At 42.2% G+C, this 20,693-nt stretch overlaps 2 protein-coding genes across 2 annotated transcripts in view; one reads left to right on the top strand and one right to left on the bottom strand.

Annotated features, from left to right (window-relative positions):
• Positions 1-10,300, bottom strand: part of LOC141922128 (cytosolic beta-glucosidase-like) — a 44,916-nt gene extending 34,616 nt beyond the window's left edge. Inside the window, 1 exon segment of the mRNA XM_074821262.1 lies at positions 10,163-10,300. Coding sequence (XP_074677363.1) covers positions 10,163-10,300 — 138 coding nt within the window.
• Positions 10,301-10,428: 128 nt separating this feature from the next.
• The window catches only part of ADGRA3 (adhesion G protein-coupled receptor A3), a 60,525-nt gene continuing 50,260 nt past the window's right edge, over positions 10,429-20,693 (top strand). Inside the window, exon 1 of the mRNA XM_074822258.1 lies at positions 10,429-10,741. Within this exon, the coding sequence (XP_074678359.1) occupies positions 10,476-10,741 (266 nt within the window). The 5' untranslated portion in view covers positions 10,429-10,475. The remainder of the gene's footprint in view (positions 10,742-20,693) is intronic.

Below are 20,693 nucleotides of genomic sequence, written 5' to 3'. Positions count from 1 at the left end.
TTTTGCTTTTTTGATTATCGCCCAGGCCCAGCTCAGTCCTGTAGGATATTGTCTGAACTACATACCCATGTCAGTGTGGGACTCAGCTGCCGCTTGCCTCTGGCCAGTGTAGCCGTTTTAATTTTCTTTAACTATCACATTAGACTTTTCACTTCTGCTTTTCCTTCTGAATTTTCTGCCTGAGTTCAAGGTACTGTGCAGGGAAGAGAAAGAGAATCTCTTGCTTCAGGCGCCATTACGCAGCCAATAAAATTGGGACTTCTAGAGTTAATGTTCTGTAAAATCTAAGGTGATAAGATTTGGGAGTGAAGAAAATTCTTCAAAGTATTCATGTTAAGGAAATTTAACTTCTGAATCATTTGAATTGCTTGAGCATCAGACAGTTTTTCTTTCACATGCATTGTTTACACAACAGTGCAAATCCCCATCTATCTAGCTAGACATAATCACCACCATCTTGGAATACCATCACCTTCTTTTCAGCCATAAGCACTGATGTGTTAGTAATGAAGTAGTTCAGCTTTTGCTTTCCCTACTAATTTTTCCCCACAACTCTTGTGTTTGGATCCTACTTACATTATAATGTCTATTAAAGTATTTAACAAAGTATAACGAGTAGAAGGAAAACTATATTTCTGTTTTTATTAGTAGATTATTGCTTGGAAGCCTGTAAGTTTATTAATGCTGAGTAATGTGTCTAACTGATAACAATCTTTTCAAAAGGGGCTGAAATGGCAGTTACACATTTTAGCAAAATTTTTAATATGTGAAAACTATATCTCTTCCTCTTGTATTTATCTTGGTATGAAAACTATATTTATATCTATCTTTATGCAAATTCATATTTCTATTGCTCTACCTTTATGTTGTTGAAAATTCACATCAGGTATATAGAAAGCCAAGAGGTTTCAAAATTATATGAAATAATTATTTGCAGGCCAAACACTGAAAAAGTGGTGATGGAATTGCATGTCAGAAAGAAACCTTGCACAACATATTTTATATATTTTTGAGCTGCATATATTGCTTTCTAAAATTTAGTGATGGGAGTGTATTTCAAAGTCAGTGTTCCATCTACAATTATAGACTAGAACAGCAGAAGAGGAGTGAGATCCCTGTATGAGTCTGCTGAGTCCACACTGTATGGGGTTTTTGTCCTTCACTCAAGGCAAAGAAAATAATGAAAATCAAGCATGAAAATTTTCAGGGCTTGAATTCTTTCTGCAGAAGTGCATCTGGTGATATTTCAAGTCTTAATACACAAAATTTCAGTGTCAAATTCTGGCTTAATTTGGGATTTATTGATAAACAAACTCAGAGACTTCTAAATAAACAGCTTTAAGAGCATTCCCATTTTAAGCATTTCCAAAAAGTTTTCCATAAGAAGTGTACAAACTAACTGTGGCAGGTGCATCCGCCCAGTGAAAACAGAGCTTCCTGGCTGTTGAAACGTGGCAGCTTTTGGCTGTCTTTGTTTTCAGGGTCTCGCGGTAGCTGAGACCTTTGACCAATGGGAGCCGCTATTGACTACAGGTCAGATTCGGCCTGGGTATAAATGGAGTCCCCTGGGGGAGCCATTTTGAGCTCGTCCCCTGGAGCTGCACGCTGCGGTCAGAGGACTCTCCCCTTGGGTCAGGACGCTGCCCAAGGAAACTCCTCGAGGTACTTTGGGTCGGGACGCTGCCCTGAGCAGGTCCTCGAGGTTGAGAGCCCTCACTTTCTAGGTGAGTGATAGAGCGTTTTGGGTTGTCGTTAAACCCTAGGCTGTGAAGCTTTGTTTTTCGTTTTGGGTTCTCGTTAAACCCACGAAGTGAAGTTTACGTTTGGGGTTCCCGTTAAACCCCTAGGCTGTGAAGCTTTGTTTTTCGTTTTGGGTTCTCGTTAAACCCACGAAGTGAAGTTTTCGTTTGGGGTTGTCGTTAAACCCCCGGGGAGTGGGGCTTTGTAAAGTATTTCGGGTTACTGTCAAACCCCAGAAAGTTATTCTGTTCTCCTCTTGTGGACATCCGGATCTGTAATCTACGGAGAGCTGACTGGTGGTTTTATGGAAAAAATAAATCTATTTATTTTTTTAAATTGGTGGTGGGTTGCTTATTTGGAAGCCTCCGTAACAATTGGCGTAGTCGGCAGGATGTCAATAGAGGAGTTGTTACAGAAATATAGCTGTGCCCCTTCCCCTTTAGAGATACAGTGGGCAAAAGAGAGGCGGCTTAACCCGGTAGAAGTTGTGAGAAAGTTGAAACAGAGCCGGGGAAGTTGGTGGATAAGCAGAAATGAAGGAAAAATGTGCGCCATATTAGGTGCTTGCTTGACTCAGGCGCAGGACTACTTTGCAGCAGTGGAGCTGGCAGAAGGAGTACAAAAGGCGGCTGGCATTCAGGCGATGAATAAGAGGGGGCGGTGTGGAATTCCGCTTGCGGCGCCGGTGGATCCCAGCCACCTTAAACCTCTCATCAGAGGGCTCCCGGATGCCTTAAAGACACATATCCAGTCCCTTAGAGAGATGGGCTGGATTGATTTGAGTGGGGGTGGGGGTGAAAATCTGAGGGTTCGACAAGTTAGTCGAACAGCTTCCCCCGCTGAACAGCCTGCTCGTAGAGAGTTTGAATTGCCCCGAGATAAGTTAGGCCGATTTTATGAGTCAGGAAGGAATGATCTTTGGCAGAAGGCACTGGCACTGGGGGTGCCCCGGGCCGGGTTGCATGGGCGGTCTACTGATAATATCTTAAAGTTGGTGGAATTGCTGGAGGGGAAAACTCGAAAACAAAGGGAAACACAGGTAACTCTACTCCCTCAGGAAGGGAAAATTAACCCTTTTGTGGCATCGAGGGGGGAGTTGAGAGAGTTAAAAAAACTAGTAGCTGCGGTTTGGGGATCGGGCCGCCCACTCCGCACGGTGAATTCCTGCCAATGGTCCGCTGATAAGGAACCTTATATATATATTCCTGTGGGTCCTAAACGGATAAGTTTGGAGTTTTCAATTGACATAGGGGCTCGAGTTAGTGTTTTAAATAGACAAGTCACTGAGTTAGGATTTAAACCATCAAGGAAATTTACAAATATAGTAGGTGTGATGGGGGCAATAGAAAAATGTCCCCTAGTGAGAACACATTTCTCTTGTAATTCTCTAGTTTGGCCAGTCTGTAAGTTAGATGAGCATTGGTGGTTAACAATTGATTATTGGAGATTGAATAGCAATATTCTACCTTTAACAGCTGCTGTCCCAAATATATCACCAGTAGTAGCAGCAATACAGGTAGCTGCTTATTTATGGATGGCTGCTTTAGATGTTAAAGATATGTTTCCTATGATTCCTCTGAGGGATGAAGATAAGCCTCAGTTTGCTTTTACCTGGGAGGGGATTCAATATGCTTTCAATCGACTCCCACAAGGGTATAAACATTTTCCCACTATTGCTCATAATACTTTGGCCAAGCTTCTTAATATGGTGGAGATGCTGTTGGGTGTTCATATATATCAGTATATAGGAAATATTAAAGAACAGGTAGGACAAGAAATTAAATTTTTAGGAGCTTGGTGGGTGGCTGGAGCAATTGTAGTATCTGATGATATTTTATCAGTTATTGAGAAGGGACAGATACCAGGTAATAAGGTAGAACTGCAGCAACTGTTGGGTTATTGGAGGAAGCATATACCAGGGTCTTCAGTAATTGCCTGCCCTTTATATGGTTTGCTGCGGAAAGATAGAGCATGGGACTGGATGTTACAGCATACAGAGGCCCTGAATGTTTTAAAGGATGAACTTAAAACTTATCAGAAGTTGGGGCCCTTACATCCACAGGACCCGTTGAGAGTGAAGTGGGGATTTGCAGAACATGCCTCTTATTGTGGCGTGTTTCAGAAGGGACCACAAGGACCAGTTAGACCTTTGTTATTTTCTTTCACTTCATTTAAGGAGGCTGAACGGCGGTATATAGAGTGGGTAAAGGGCCATGTAAGAGATGGAACCCCTGCTCCAAAATGGAATCAACAAGTAGATCATTTGGCCCAAATCAGGGTAGTTAATAGTGACAAAGGAGATTGGGATCGGCTGGTTGAGTGGCTACATATTAAGAGAGGTCACTCAGGGAAAATAGATCTCTGTTGTGGGTGTTGGTCCTGGGGATGGCCTGTGCCAATGAAGATGTGTGAAGCAATTCTTATGGCTTGTCCACAATGTCAAGTGAGGCTTAAGATTAACCATCCAAATCAAGCACCAGCCCAACATATTAAAGAAGGTAAGGGACTTTGGAGCACCTGGCAAGTTGATTATGTTGGTCCTTTAAAACCATCTCATGGAAGAAGGTACATCTTGGTGGGAGTAGGGGTGGTATCGGGACTAACTATGGCTACAGCTGTTAATGTAGCTACTGGAGGCCAAACAGTCCAAGTTTTAAAAGGATGGTTTTCAATTTTGCCCATTTCTGAATGTATTCAGAGTGATAATGGGTCACATTTTACAGCTGCAGTGGTGCAAGACTGGGCACGAGGGGAAGGTATTGAGTGGGTGTTTTATACACCATATTACCCTCAAGCCAATGGCATGGTGGAGCGATATGTATGCCAACCTGTCATGGTGAAGTTGCTCCTAGTTGGCATTGTGTCTATGGTCCTGGTAAAATCTAGGGGTTTATATGCCTGGGAGGCTTTAGATAAAGGTGAGGAAACCCACCGAATTAGTGTCCAATGGATAATCTCTGATTTTTAACTTGATGCCCGGGTTTTGATCCGAGGCCTAGTTTTGTTTTTATTAGGACCTCGGAGGAATGGATGATGTCGACATCTTGCCTGGCTGTGGGGATCCATATGGACAATCAAGATCCTGATGACAACGGGGTGGTGAAGGAGTCTTGTGAAATTGACAGCCCTCAGAAGAATATGATTGGACTTGGTGTTGTTATATTGGGCATTGATTGTTTGTTTTGTTAGAATGGTTAATCAGCCTTTTCAATTTTGACTGTATAATTACCTAGGGATGACAATCCACAATGAGCATGGAGACTCACCGGACCGCGCTCCCTTTTAACCTTGGAGGCAAGAGGTGACTGCACCACCACTCCAAGGAAACCAGCCGAATCATGACTGTAGTCACGGGGTGGATTGTGGCAGGTGCATCCGCCCAGTGAAAACAGAGCTTCCTGGCTGTTGAAACGTGGCAGCTTTTGGCTGTCTTTGTTTTCAGGGTCTCGCGGTAGCTGAGACCTTTGACCAATGGGAGCCGCTATTGACTACAGGTCAGATTCGGCCTGGGTATAAATGGAGTCCCCTGGGGGAGCCATTTTGAGCTCGTCCCCTGGAGCTGCACGCTGCGGTCAGAGGACTCTCCCCTTGGGTCAGGACGCTGCCCAAGGAAACTCCTCGAGGTACTTTGGGTCGGGACGCTGCCCTGAGCAGGTCCTCGAGGTTGAGAGCCCTCACTTTCTAGGTGAGTGATAGAGCGTTTTGGGTTGTCGTTAAACCCTAGGCTGTGAAGCTTTGTTTTTCGTTTTGGGTTCTCGTTAAACCCACGAAGTGAAGTTTACGTTTGGGGTTCCCGTTAAACCCCTAGGCTGTGAAGCTTTGTTTTTCGTTTTGGGTTCTCGTTAAACCCACGAAGTGAAGTTTTCGTTTGGGGTTGTCGTTAAACCCCTGGGGTGTGAGGCTTTGTTTTACGTTTCGGGTTCCCGTTAAACCCTAGGAAGTGAAGTTTTCGTTTGGGGTTGTCGTTAAACCCCCGGGGAGTGGGGCTTTGTAAAGTATTTCGGGTTACTGTCAAACCCCAGAAAGTTATTCTGTTCTCCTCTTGTGGACATCCGGATCTGTAATCTACGGAGAGCTGACTGGTGGTTTTATGGAAAAAATAAATCTATTTATTTTTTTAAATTGGTGGTGGGTTGCTTATTTGGAAGCCTTCGTAACACTAACCCAACTAATGTTTGCTATTCTGCCAAAGCATTCTTGAAATATGTCTACTTAAAGGAACAGTCAGGTAAAGGGAAACAGTGTTTCTCCTCAGACTCCCAACTGAGTGTGAAAACTCTATTTTCCCCAGTTATACTACTGACATTGAAGATCTCTGACCCTTGACTGCAGTAGACTTGGGAGAGAGGCTTGCAGAGAACATCTCTGTGTCTGAGAATAAATGGAGGATGTCCAACATGACAAACATCAGCCAAGCATCTGGAAATACCTGTGTTTGTCACAAACAACAGCAGAACTTAGGGTAACTCAGTGAACAGTCTGACAGAGACAGGGATATAATACCACAACCTGCACCTGAGTAAGAAGTAGTTGTAGAAAGGTGAATCTGTGCCTGCTTGGATTTAGTGGTTACCAACAGCAACCCAGCATGTGCCAGCAGTTATCATCACCTGCCTGTACATGGAATAGTGAATAACCACAGTATTGCAGACATAGCTGAGGGCAACCAACTGCTTCCTCTTCCTTGACAACTCCTGTAGCAAAGAAAACATAACTGATGATGCCCCAGTCCATTAAAGGGAAGAGATGAAATGCGGTAGGTAGAAGACTCTGCGGCAGTGAGAAAAAACAAGAGAAAATATGAAGGTAGTGGCAGCATGGGAGTCTCCTGAGAGGAGAATTAGGGAGCAGTCATTTCAGTGAAGGTGATGATAGCCCAGAAAAATGTGCAAGGATGTGAAACCTGAACTGATAAAAGCAAAGGACAGGAGTAAGCAAAGAAAAGAATCAGAAAGGAAGACAGACAAAAATCACGTAAAAGCTCCTATTTATCTCTCTGACCCGAGGACAAATGAAGGATTTGAAGTGCTGCCAAAGCTACCTTTGTTTACACATAAACACTGATAAGAATTTCTTTGCCCTTCCCTCTTTCCCACACCCTTCTTAATATCTTGGATACAGGAAGTCAGTAATTAGTAGACTAGAAAGAAGAGAGGAAAAATTAATTTTCAAAATTGAATGTACTAGTGACAAATTTTATGAAGGGAAGGGAAACGAGAAAAGGACAAAGTGTACTTGTTTGCACTTGTACTCACTTTCCTCCAGCTCTGGCACTCTTTTAACCCTTCCCTGAGTTGATTCAACTCAATAACCCGGCAGAAAACTAAACTCAGAAAAAGTTAGCTTAGTTGTTGAGTTGAATTGGTTTATTGAACAATCAGATGACTACCACAGGTGAAGCAAGAGTGAGGGCATATAACCTAAAGGTAGGGGCGTTGTTGGAAAGCTAGGAGGAACAAGACTTTCTGTTTTCTGAAGCAGATGTACAATGTAACTTTGTCCTTCCCTCCTTAGACCACTACAGCTACAATAAAGGTAATGTTCTAATAAACTTGATAAAGGTATATTGCTGTTCAAAAAAACCACACATGAAATTTGTTAAGTGACTCTTATGGGACATATGTTTTGGATTAAGAGCTTTCCTGAGTCAATGTAAGAAACTACATTTTCAAACCTTTGGCACTGAATGAAAGTTGCGGTGATTTGCATGAAAGAGAAAAGATGAGGGTAAAAGTACAAGCCTTCAAGAAGAGCCTTTTGCTTGAAGCCTTCAAGCTTTTTGAAGACAGGTGAGCAGCAATATGCCCTGGAATTAGATTCACTGCAGAAGCAGACAAACTAAGAGGATATAAATCAACAGAGAACAACACTTCAAGGTTTCAATAGTAGCAGTTTAAACAGAGGCATAATTTAAAATTTTAGGATCTTTGCAACTGGGATCCTTAGTTAGAGACCTTAGTAGGGGTGGTCTCAGTAGAGTGGAAAGACCAGAGTAGATAGTTCAGAACCATTAAGGGCAAGTAACACACTTGAATCTATAAATTAGAAGGAAAGGAATTGGACATGACATTAAGACGAAAAGTGGTAGCAAGAAATTTGTCTCTCCAGGATTATGGGAAAACTGAGAGTTCAGATGCTCTATGATCACAGTCACCAGAAGCAACACCACTTCCATCATCATCTTTAGATTATGTGACCATGTGGATCATCTCACTGATACAACTAGAGACTAATGGGGTCAAAACATATGCATTGCCACAAATGCAAGACAAGGGAGAGGAGCAAGTAGCTTCAGAAGAACATGGGAATGTTCCCTTCAGTAGCACTGAAGTGCAATCTTGATTGGCTATGCTGAAACTGTGGCGATGCCAAGCCAAAATTCTGGTAGAATTAGTGGTTTAAACTGGCATAAATTTGCTCCACTGCCAGAAAAGGCAGCTGTATGCCTTATCTCCATGTTGATCCTTAGCCCAGCACTAACTTTTTATGTAGCTGTGCAGAGAATTGGATCATGTTATCGATACTGCTGAAGGTTATGGGAAGAAAGTAGCAAAAGGGAAGAACTCTTTAACCCAGCAATACTTCTGAGTATCTTGGACCATGGTTTGATATAGTCGATCCAGCTTTAAAGATCCTGGTGCCAGATCAAAAATGATGGGGCTCCATCACACAAAGCACCAACCCAATACAAATTCACTCTGCTTGAATTTGTTTAAAACAAAGCCCAAACTAGAAGAATTAACTTTACATGGGCGAGTTTTGCGCTAATTAAATCCCTCTTCTCTTACAGTTGGTACAACAGCAGCGTAAGAGCACAAAGGCATTGTCAACTTTGTATTTTGTGTCCTGACCTAATTTAGTTCAAGAGTAATAGTGGCTTCACATCTCACCCAGATCAGGTTGGTCCTGCTGAATGACTCAGTGGCATGCAAACCTAAATTAAAGTTCAAGGACCTGCGTCCTCTTTGCATTCTGGTCAACAATTTCAGTACATGGGACAGGTTCCATCTTCATTTGTAAGAGGCCATACAATCAAGGAGAGAAAACATGATGGTGGGTAAAGGGTATCTACAACAGGCCCAGGTAATTGTGATGTTATTGCTGTAATCTTGTTCCACTTGCCTAATCCACAATTCCTAGTTTGCCTGTATCTTTCATTAGGTTACATTTAAATCTGGGTCACAACCTGAGTGTTTAACATTACTCAAGGATACCTTAAAGATTTTGTAAGACTCATTTTGGCAGCTGTTATTGCCAGTGCCTTAAATTGCATTTCTGTGCAATAACAGGTATTTTGCAGGGTGTTATTTGCCAGTGCTCTTCTGTAAGGATGGGGCATTGTGAGTTCTTGGTTAGGGACCAGAACTTCCTATCGGTTCTGCAATGTCTCCCTTAAAATTTTTAAAGTAGATGCTGTCAGTTCTTGTAATTTGATTGCGAGTTAGTTAGCAGTTATTTTATTATCCTCACACCTACTGGAGGCAAAGAACGTATTGAGAATTTCAGCTGTCATTGGCACAAAGGCATTCGTGTCTGGCTGTCCTGGCTGCAGGGAAATGTGAGAACATGAACTAACTACACCCAGAAAAGCAGTCCCAAGTGTGCGGTGAAAAGACACATTGTAGGTAGGTGAGGGTTTTTTTTGCATTTGAGATTGATGATATTGAAATAACTTTTTCCATCATTTGACTCTTTGGCTGTCAAGGGGGAATAACATGGTTACCTCATTTTACAGGGCTGATTTGAGGACAAATGTCTTAGAAGCAGAAGACACTTGGCATTAGAGTACTGAAAGCCATTCAGCACTTAGGCAGGGGATTATCCTTCCTCCATGAAGCGTGAATGGCAACAGTCCCTCCTGCAAGACCAGGGATTTGGAGCCGGGGGCAAGAGGCAAGGCATGGAAGCAGAGGAGAGGAAAACCAAACCGCTCCACCCTATTCCTGCGAGGGGGACAGGGCCCACGAAGCATCAAAGGGACCCTCGGCTCTACAGAATGTTGGGGGGCCCAAAGACACCGGGCATCGGCGAACAGGCCACGGCCGAGGCAAAGAGCTCCCGCTGGAGGAAGCCGGGGTAGGAAGGCCCCGACAGCTGGCAGGGCCGGTGCTGCGCGGAGCGGCGGAGCCGAAGGCAGCCTCAGCGCTACCGACGACCGTCGCAAGGGCGCTGCGGCAGAAGGCGCCCGGCACTGCCCCTCGGGAGGGGCCGCCCACCGGGATGCCGCTGCCCACCGGGATGGCGCTGTTTCCCCTCAGAAGCGCTGCCCCCTGCGCCGGGGGCTGCACCGCCCCGCCGCCTCCCCCACCCGGCGGCGCGCAGGCGCGTGGCAGTGCCGCCACCGCGGCGCTTGCGCAGTGGGGCCGAGGCCCGGCGGGCGCGCGCGCTCGCTCGCTCGGTGGCTGCCGCGGGGCTCCGGCACCGGCGGAAGGCGGCGCTGCTGCTGCTGCTGCCGCCGCTGCGTGGAGCCCGCCCGGCCCCGACACAAAGACGAGGGCGGCCGTGGCGGCCACGGCTTCCGCCCGCCCGCCCGCAGCCCGTCGCCCCCGCGGCACCACATGGCGCCAGTGCTGCGGCCGCGCCTGGCGCCGCCCCCGCGGAGCTAGGCCAGGGCGAACCGCGGCGCCCCCCCACCCCCCACTGCCCCGCGCGCTCCTCTCCCGCCCGGCCCGGCCGACCCCATCAGTCCCCGCCGCCTGCGGGAGGAGCGGAGCGGGGCCCTGCACAGCCCCGCCATGCTGCCCCCGGGCCGCCGCGCTCTCTGCCGCCCACAGCGCCGCCGCCGCCGTCGCCCGGCGGGACTCCTGCCCGCGCTCCTGTTCCTGACGGCGCTGGGGGGTGGCGGAGCCGCGCTGCCCCCGGGCTGTAAGTACGACGGTCGCCCTAAAAGCGCCGGCAAAGCGGTGGCCGGCGGCCCGGTGGAGGTGAAGGTAGTTTGCAGCAACCTGGAACTCGCTCGGGTCCTGCCTCCCGAGGCGCTGCCTAACCGGACGGTCACCCTGTGAGTACCGTCCCCGGGTGGGGGTGGGCGGCCTTGGTGCGACGTGGACGGGCTGGGGGGGAGGCTGTGCCGGCCTGAGGTGAAATGGGGTCAGGCGCGGGGGGAGGAGGTTGACCCCCTCCGCTGCTGGGGAAAGCCCCAGGAGCAGATTTTTTATTGGCTGTACTTTTAATGTGTTCCCTTAGTTTCCTGGGATGGTGATTTTAGGAGGGGGGGAAAGCGTCCCGTTACTCACCGGCGGGGCGGTTCCACCCCGCGCAGCCCCCCGCGCTGCCGCCCGCCCCGCCGAGCAGCAATCCCCCCCCCCCCCGCCTTGCGCCTTCTTTCTTGGGCTACTCTCCATCAAAGGGTTGAGGCTGGTCAGAAAGCTTAGGTCTTCCTTTATTAAAAGTAATTACACGATTTATTTTTTTTTTTAACTTCCCTAAATTTATTTTTTTTATCGCAGAAGAAACTCGGCTTCGGAGTACCGTGCGTTGAGGTAGTTCTAACAACCGAGCACTAATAGCAAGCATGAGCAGTAGGCTAGGTGGGCCTGAAGTTTTATGGTAGCAAACAGCAACTTGTTTATTGCAGTTTGCAGTAAAACCAGCCGAAGGGATTTATTTTGTTTCTTCTTTGGAAAAAAGGTCAGTTTACTTCCATGTAGCAATAGGCATGCTCTTTTTATGTGGAGGCCATCCTAGCTCATCCATTTGAATAACAAGTTTCAAACAGGATGTGCAACTTATTCCAAAGTAAGAAATATGTCGCTATTTACTTAGACATGAGCATGCACATCTTTGCGAGACATTAACTGGTCACTCTAGGAGCGAAGTTTATAGATTCACAGAGTGATTTGAGTTGGAAGGGAGCTTTAAAGGTCATCTAGTCCAACCTCCCTGACATGGACAAGGACACCAGCAGCACTGTATTTCATTGGTGGATGGTCCTAAAAGTGGAACCCTGTCCCTTCTTTAGAGAGCCTTAAAGTGCCTGTGCTACTATAGGAAGACTCAAGCGCAACCAAGTATGCAAGAAAAACAATGAGAAGAAACTGGGGTCTACCTTAAGATATTTATCTACTTAACTGGAAATCGTAGGTTTGAAAGATCTACCAGTACGAGTTTAACAAGCAGAGAATGTATATAGTTATGTTGTGAGAGTAACACTCTTGACTCCCTGCTTTTGTGAACTTCGACAGCACTGAACCACCAAGGGCAGGCTTCCTTCAGGAGGTTGTAGTGAGGTGTGCACCTGGTCAGCGAGGGAAAGCCAAAAACAGGGAGATGATTAAGGCTAAAGTAGTAGTTCTCACTTGGCAATCTGCAAGGGTTCAGAGAATATTTGTAATTTACCTGTGAGAAGTGACCAGCAATATTCACATGTGAAGTTTCTGGAGTAGAAGAAGCAAAAAGTAGGTGGTGATGGCTGTTTGATCAGCAAATCATTTTAGTCTTTGTTAGCCTCAAATGCTTTGCAGCTGATTAAGTTAAGGATACAGTATTAGCCATTAAAATTTTGATAAAAGTAGATGTTAGTATGGTTGATGTGCTGAAGTTGACTGTGGGCGTCTTTTGGTTCAGAAAACTTGGAGCCATAGCTCTCATTGCTATGAAAGACAAGCAGATCTCAAACACAGCAGCCTTGCTGTGAATGGACCTTTGTTCATAACTGCAGTGACATAAGAAATTGGAAGAATGGTTCATCTTTCATCTTGATTTTTATACTCCTTCATTATCTAGAGTGTATCTAGACCATATCTACATACACTAATTAATTGTTTTCAGTTTTAACTGGCCTTTGAAGTTCGTGATAACTTCTGAAACATTTGGTTTTCCCTTTTAAAATTTTTAATAGCAAGAAACAATTGTTATAATACACAAATGTTTTTCATTGTTCTTTGTACTAAGTATCATAACTGTGTTGATGCAATTAATATGAACACACACTTTGAAATTTTACTGAAATACGAGGCAAAGATTATTAAACCAATGCTCCTGCTTTTTCTAAGAGAGTGGACACAATAACTGTCGTGATTCAGGATCTTTCAAGTTTGTTGGCTCTCGAGGCATGACTTTCCATATTTAGGAGAGGGCTTTTTTATTGAATCCCTGTTAACCTGGTTAGAAAGTTTTGGTGATTTGTAGGGTGTGTTGCCAAGTGCCATTTCACTAACATGTTGATTATTAGCGGCTGGGTTAATCATTATCTAATCTTTTGCCAAGAATTACTTTTTTTTTTTTTCCCAAGCTGATACTTAGAATTGCAGTACTTGGTGGATAGTGGAAGGTTGTCTGATTAGAGTCAAACTGCCCTGAGTTATCTTGAATCTTGATTCTTGTGGGATTCTTCTATTAAGATAAGTACTAGTTCTATTATATCTTTTTGGATTAGTGGATCACTGCAGAGATAAGTAGCTGAAAATAGATCACTGCTGTGTAGATCAGCTGCATTTCAATTCAGTTAATTTCCTTTTATGTTGACTCTTATTTTGCACAAACCGATTTTAAATACAAGGACCTATATAGTTTTATATAACTTTTTGCTTTTTGAGTGAGCCAGGAATGACGCAAATGAAATGATTATATTAATTTTAGAAACCCTGATTCTATCCTTATCACTGATCAAACTCTTAGACTTTCAGTAAATCAGCTGCTGTGCATTTAGCATTTACAATTATTTTCCCCCTCAAATATTCTTGAGGACAAAAGTCTCTAAAAAGTGAGGAAATAAGGAGTGGAACCTAGGATAAATGAATAGCATCTGAGGATTCTCGCCAGGTTCTTCTATTCTTGCACACCATTGTAGATAGTGGTTAACAATGATATAGGTAAGTTGGGCAGGGTCACTTAATTTACGAAATGCCTTGGCCTTTGTTTGCCACAAAACATGTTATTGTCCTAGCAATTTAGGTCAGTATTATGTAAAATCTTTAGTTACAATTCAGAAAAAAATATCCTAACTTGATTTCAATTGCTAAGAGACAAAGTAAGTTTATTTCGTGATTGAGGAAGGAAAGCAAACACTGGAAGAAGAGTATTAAAGTATAGAGAGATGTCTGTGGGAGAATAAGTAATGTTTAGGATTTCTGGCAGTACTGTAAATTGGGATTCCTTTAGAATCCAGGTAGAATTAACTGGTGCTTTACTGAGCCATTAGGTCCAATTCCAAGGTGAATTCAAGTCTAGTTATAGCTAAGGAAGGGACTTTTTCATAGCCTCATATAATAAAAACTGATTAGGATGCAAATGAAGGGTGTATCTACATGAAGGCCATAGTTGGCTTTGACCTTTGTAGTTTAACCAGCCAGATGAGATGCTTTTGGTGTGAAGATAACATAACTGGGTGAATGTAACTCTGTGCTTTGTCTGACGTGCTCTGTATTTCAGTAGATACTGAAGCTGTTGCCGTGTTTCACATTTAAGTAAGGAAAGTACTATACTCTTGTAATAGAAGTCTGAGATAAGATATCAATTGCTGTTGTGTTTCTTGATGCAAGCTCAAATGATGATGTCATAACTTGTTGGATATTAGCCTTTAGTTCGTTCTTTGGAAGAGAATGTGTGATCCCACTGAAGACAAGCCCCTGAAGTTGTAATCCTTGTAAAGTGTTGAGAATTTTAGTTGCCTGTTACAAATAGGGTAACTACACATTCTGTAGGAATAGGAATCTAAATAAACAGAGGAAAAGCATATATATTTAGTAAAGAATTGTGTTTCTGAATCGAGAGCCTTACTGGTCTGTAACCAACTTTGCTTACCCACATATCCTGATAGAAACATATGAGTATCAGTATTTGCATTTACAAGCCAGAGCATCAGCCTGGATTTGTGTTCAGAACTGTTCAATGATGTGCTTAACTGGGTTGCTGTTGAGATCAACATCTTAAAATGTCACAGTTTTTGTCCAGCTCCTAACCATGTCAAACTACATCCATTAAGCAGCTGGGAGGCATATGTATTTGGCCTTCCAGATATCGCACAGCCTTTCTCTTCGTAACACAAATTCCTGAATTCTTAAAATTTCAAAGCAAAAGGTCACTCATATTGCAATATGTATCACAATATGTGATTAAATTGTAATTACATGAATTATGTGTCATTACATGAGTATTTTTTTTATTCTTGCAGAAAAAGGACTCACCAAGTTTTAAAAAGAAAGCAAATAGATACTATGTAGTGACTTACATTTAGGGTTTTTATTATTATTTTATTTTTTTGAGGCATGATCTGATGCTTTGCTAAACTTTTCATTGTCTTTGTTTTACTTAGTTGGGCCTTTCTCTATTATGTGTATGGAAAAAAGTGTCCTTTATCAAAATGTTGACAAACAGGAAGTATAGGCATAGTATATGTCTTCTGTGGAAATTTGCCTCTTCTTTCAAAGTACATTTCCATTATTACCTTGAAGGTACTCTTGACAGCTTGTATTTTCTGTTAGGCTTGTGTTCTAGTAGACCTATTCAGTATACACCTATCAGATTTTGTGTATGTCTTTTACCTTGAGAAGATAGCATTCCACACTGGAAATCAGGTTAATGCTTTGCTGTATGCCCTATTCTCACATTGATTAGTTATTGTGGGGTTGTTATCATGGGATATTGAATACATACAGTATTCTTGTATGATTGTGTATGTGTTTGTGTATATTTGAGTACTGCAAGAAAATTCTGAGGTCACAATTTGAACCACACTTTCTTCAAAATTGCAATATTTTCTTCTACCTAAATAACTATTCAAGTTCAGAAGACATCATGTTATGTTGTTAATACATACCCACTGGGATACCCAGTCAAGTTTCAACAGTGTTCTCTTGTTTCTTTTAGTGTTGTAAGAATGGCTTTAACATACACGGTTAAGTTGTAATTGGAAATAGTCTTCATGCAATAATGATTGTATCAATGCATACTGACTTTTTTTTAAAAGATTTTTCTTCTATATGAGCATTTAAAAATTGTTTTAGGTGCCTTTCACAATAAGATTATTGTACTTTTGATTAAATACATGAAGTAATTAGAAATATGGCTTCTATACCGTAGATACAACTGTAGGCAGTTGTTACAAGCCTGGGGCTCAGATACTGAATGAGAGCTATGTATTGATTACCACTGAGTTGAAGATAAGGGAGGAGGACAGAGATAAGTTCTGCAAAATTCTGGAGAGCAAACTTAAATTTTTTAAATAAGGACAATTTAATTTTTTTATTCTCCAAGCCACAATATTAATGTAGAATTATCCAATACATTTATTCCCCTGCAGATATCCATATAAGCAATGCCCTTTGTGTTTTCATTAGCCCTTCAGTGAGTATGAAGTGTTCAATGTGTTGCGCTGTATCTAGCCTCAGGAAGAGAAGTTTTCATCTTCAGGACTAATACTTTTTTATTGTTGTCTTTTATTGGTCTGTAGTATTCCTGGTTTTGTTTCAGTTTGGCAAAGTTAATGCCAAGAGTTAAAGAAATAGAACTGGAATGTATGCTGCAGTGATGAAGAATGAATAACTATGTGTGTCTCATTTCTTTTTGCTTGCAGTTTGTTCATGTTTCAGAGGTTATTTTTGTAATTTAAACCACGTATGGAGCTGCAAGATTAGATTTTTCAGAATTTAATGGTTCCCATATGTACTTTGGATGGGCCAGATATGTTGCAGGTTCATGGATTTGTCATTACTGCCTTATTTAATCTGTATCTTCACCATAATAGTCTATAGTTTTTAAATCTATACAGTTTAAATGCTGTCTTTGTACCAGTAGTTAATCCACGAAGACTAAAAACAGTTGAGCGTTTCTTTTCATTAGTAATAATAGTTTTAAATTTAAGAACTTCAGATAACTAAAGTATGCTTTTGTCAGTTTTGCTTTCTGCAGTGAGATAAATAATTTTAAATATTAATTTTTAAAATATTAAATCTATTAAATATCTTTAGTCTTTAGCAGAGTAAATAGGGGAAAATTTTATTTTCGCCTTGGGATTTCACTGTTTGGCTGTTTAGCAGTGAAAACTGCAATGTCTTGTTGCTTTTAGAGTGCTACAGTGGGACAGCTCATATCCATTAATTACTGCTTATGGGCATTACTGTGTTGTGACTCTTGCTTTGGTAATGTCCCCTTTGGACACGGGACATGTCCGCCGGTGCAGCACAGTACTGTCCTCTGAGCTGCCCTGTAGTGAAGGGGATGCCAGTGCACTGTGGTGCAGAGCTGCTAGGTCCCAGAGTAGTGTAGTTGCTTTAGTGGTGTGTGTAATCCAAGCTAGTTAGCCAGTTTTGGCAGGGCTGCAGAGTTGTTGCTTTTGGAGCAGGAACTTGACCTTTTTGGTAAGGCAGACCAACTAAGAGCTTTTTTGGGGGGAAAAAAAAACCCCAAACCCACAAACATAATAAATGCAGATTGATTAAAGAAATTTAAGAAATACACAGCTTCATTCCACAATTCTGTCTGCACTGGATAGTGTGTTCTAGGATTAATCCAGGCAAGTATCCAGTATTACAGGTCTAGGTGTCTGTGGGCTGTGCTGTCTTCATGTGCTTTGTCTAAGAGTACAATCTGTGCCCTCTGCTAGATCAGTTCAATCTAGGGAAAAAAAGATCCTTTGAGGTACAGGGAGGGAGATTAGGATCTTGATAGGAAGTGAAGAAAGGCAGGAAGATTGGATTAAAAAGCAGAAACTACTATTGAGTCAGGGAGGAGTTGAGATGGGAGTGTGGGTTCCTTTGCGTGCATGTGTTGGTTATGGAGATGGGAAATCAGAAGGACTTCAGAGGAAGTGAATGCAGAGCAGATAAGGTGCTGAAGGGTGTGTGTAACTGGTTTAGTGAGAGATGGGTGAGAATTCATGGAAATTCAGCAGCTACCCACAAAATCAGTAAAGGCAGGATTAGTGACTGGATGTCATTAGGAGAAGATGGATCATATAAGGAAATGGTAATGGTATAACACAGTCTGAGAAAACTCTTCTGGTATTGTCCATATGATGCGCTATTTCCATCTGAGGAGATGAGCATAAAGGCTTATTTCTGTCAGATGCAGGAACTCGTTTAGTTAGCCCGTGTTGTTGTAGAATAGGTTTTACCTTGAAACTTAGTATCAGGCAGAGTTTGCAAGTTATGCTCAGATTTCTGAAAGCATCCTGTACGACATCCCAAACAACTGATTCTAATACCTCAAACTGTTGGCTTCCTGTTAATACCAGAGGCTGTTGTCCTGATTTAAACCAATTCTCAAAACTGTGTGTCTGTGGCTCATTAAAGTTCCTGTGGGTTGCAAGTGAGCTGACCTTACAGCTCTGTACTGGAGAAGGGAGGTCCCCCTGCTTCTGATACTGGGATGATCAGGAACAAGGACAGGGGAGAGGAAATCTCCCATTCTGAGTGTGGAAAGTTATATCCACATCCAACTACCTGCAAAACTGTAGCCTGAACTGGAGCTGGTGTGTTCATACCTTCACTTCCCAGTATCTCGCTGTGTGGGTGGTGTGTTGTGTTTTTTTGGTTTTTTTTTTGTTTGTTTGTTTGTTTTTTTTGTTTGTTTTTTTGTTTTTTTTTCCCCTCCCTTGCTGATGTGCTGGCATTTGTTGGCTCCATGCCTAGTCAGTTCAGGGAGCTAAATTATAAAAAAATTGTTGACTTCTGTAGGATTAGGATATAATTTTTGTGAAAATGTATCTTCGTGTGCCAGCAGTTGACAGGAAGTGCTTGCGAACGTGTCTGGACAAGGCACTTTCTAGAGAACACGTATACCTGATAGGAAATGCAAATGCACATGTGGCTGGGTGTGACAGCATATGCTATAATTAATACTACTGTCACATGACACATAGAATGTATTAGCCATAACATCTTAAGTTAGGAGAGTCTGTCTAGGCATCTGTGTGTGTGCAGTATTTCCTGTGAAGTGAGTTACTCACATGTATGTATGAAGGTTGGAGGGATAGGGAAAACTTGCACTAAACTGCAAGTAAGTAAGAATCCTAAGAAGTGTACATGTGGTGGGTAAGAAGTGGAAAACTCAGGAGGGAGCAGAGCAGAGGGGAATAAGACAGGAGGGTTACTACAGAAAAAAGTTGATCATCATCTCTTAAACTAATTCAGATGCTACAGATGAGGCAGTGAGAGAGAACTTGGAGGAAGTTTCCCAGAATGTAATGGTCACAAGGGTTAGGTTACCAGTTTTGGTTAGCTTTAGAAACAGCAACTCAGAGTTAGTGTTGGAAGAAATGGTATGTTGCTGTGTCCTCTTAATTTTCTCTCAGGTAGGCTTTCCAAACCTGGATAAGTACTAGAAAGAGAGGTTTGGTTGATAAGGTCATAATTTCACAAGAATTTCTTTTGACAGTAGTGTCATTTTCAGCAACATAGCTACTCGTTCTTGGATTCTGTTTTGCACCTCAGTTCTGTACTTCTTCTAAGATGATTTTTACTTGGTACTTTTACATAGAAATTTCACTGAGGTACTCCAGTGATTGGCACTGTATTTCATTAGGAATAAAGAATTTCTGTCCTTAAAGAATGGTTTGTCCTTAAAGGCAACAAATAAAGCATGTGACCACATACTGAATATCAAGAAAAAAAAATCTTTAATAGCAGCGCACAAAAGCGAGTGTCGTTGCTTGAATGATGAAGGGATTGTGTAGGGGGGGGAAAAAAGGTCCATATAAAGTTAGCAGATTCCCAGTTAAAAATGGAGCAATATAAATAGACACAATTTTAATTCTGTGATTTCATTAGTTCTGAGTGTTTTAGTTCACAATCTTAATATTGTTTAATATGCATAATAATGAAATAGTACAGGAAATCTTTTATGTGTTGCAAACTTATATTTTGCAAATATTTTGTTGCTATGCTTCCTCAATTATAATGTTCTTGTTAAATGGAAAATACTGTCTCCTTTTGTAGGGGCTTTGAAAAGATTCATAATTCTTTATATATTGCTTGTGGAGTGTTTTCATATTAGGCTTACTTTTAAGCAAGTACTGTTCATGTTCTGCTCAGTCTATTCTTTCCCTTTGACACCAGTAACTCACTAGAAAGCAAAATACTGTTGAAAAATACTGGGGTTATATCCTTGTTAAATCACAGCTTCTACAAGATAAACTTCGAAAAATATATTTCTTTTTGCATGTTCACGGCTTTCAGCAGAAAGCATTTTTCTTGGTTGTACAGATGGTTATTTTAGTCCAATTTTTGCTGGTGGACACTTTCCCAGTCCTTAGAGTATACAGCCACCATCATGAAGTGATCTGATTTATTTTCTATTTCCTGGCTCTTTGTTTGAGTCTCTTAAAAAACGTTCTGGAAGCTACTTCAGCATTCAGCTGAAAGTTACACTGTCTCCCAGTCTTTGTACAGGTTTCCTGGAGGCCATTTTGACTATTTTGTAGTAGTGTTAATGGATGTGTGTATATTTTTATAGTATCCTACAAAATGATTAATTTGTGAACTTTGGAGATGCATTCTAAATTCCTGTCTAGTTGACTGCTGTCTTAGTGATGGCTGTTTTAGAGCTGGCAAACCAAAATTGTTTCATAGAACAAAACTTTTTTCACTGAGTGCTTATCACCTTATTCTAATGGTAAAAACAAATGAAGTTGTCTTTTTTTTTTTTCTCCTGCTGTATCAAAAAGAAAATAATGATTACATCCCCTTTAGTATCTGTTGCTAAAACTCTCTACTACAAAAGACAGACTTTGGGTTTGACTGCATAGTTACGTTTTGCATGCTAGCAACGGGGTATCTATTGCTAAAAGTCTCGCCAATAAGTTAAAGCCAGAGTTGAGTTTCTTTAGAGAGTTTTGCAAAATTCTTCTGCCACTTTATGAAGCAAAATGGAAACAGGGCTTTCAGATCCAAGCTATACTCAACAAGGGAACATTTCATCAGTGTTCTTGGAATGGGTGAAAAGCTGGGGTGGGTTTTGTTTTTTGGGGGGAGTGGTTGTTTTTGGTTTGGTTTTTTTTTTTGAGGTGTGTTGTT

The sequence above is a fragment of the Strix aluco genome, chromosome 4, assembly GCF_031877795.1.
Source record: "Strix aluco isolate bStrAlu1 chromosome 4, bStrAlu1.hap1, whole genome shotgun sequence".
NCBI classification, from domain to species: Eukaryota; Metazoa; Chordata; class Aves; order Strigiformes; family Strigidae; genus Strix; species Strix aluco.
This window is presented reverse-complemented; position numbering and strand designations above follow the sequence as displayed.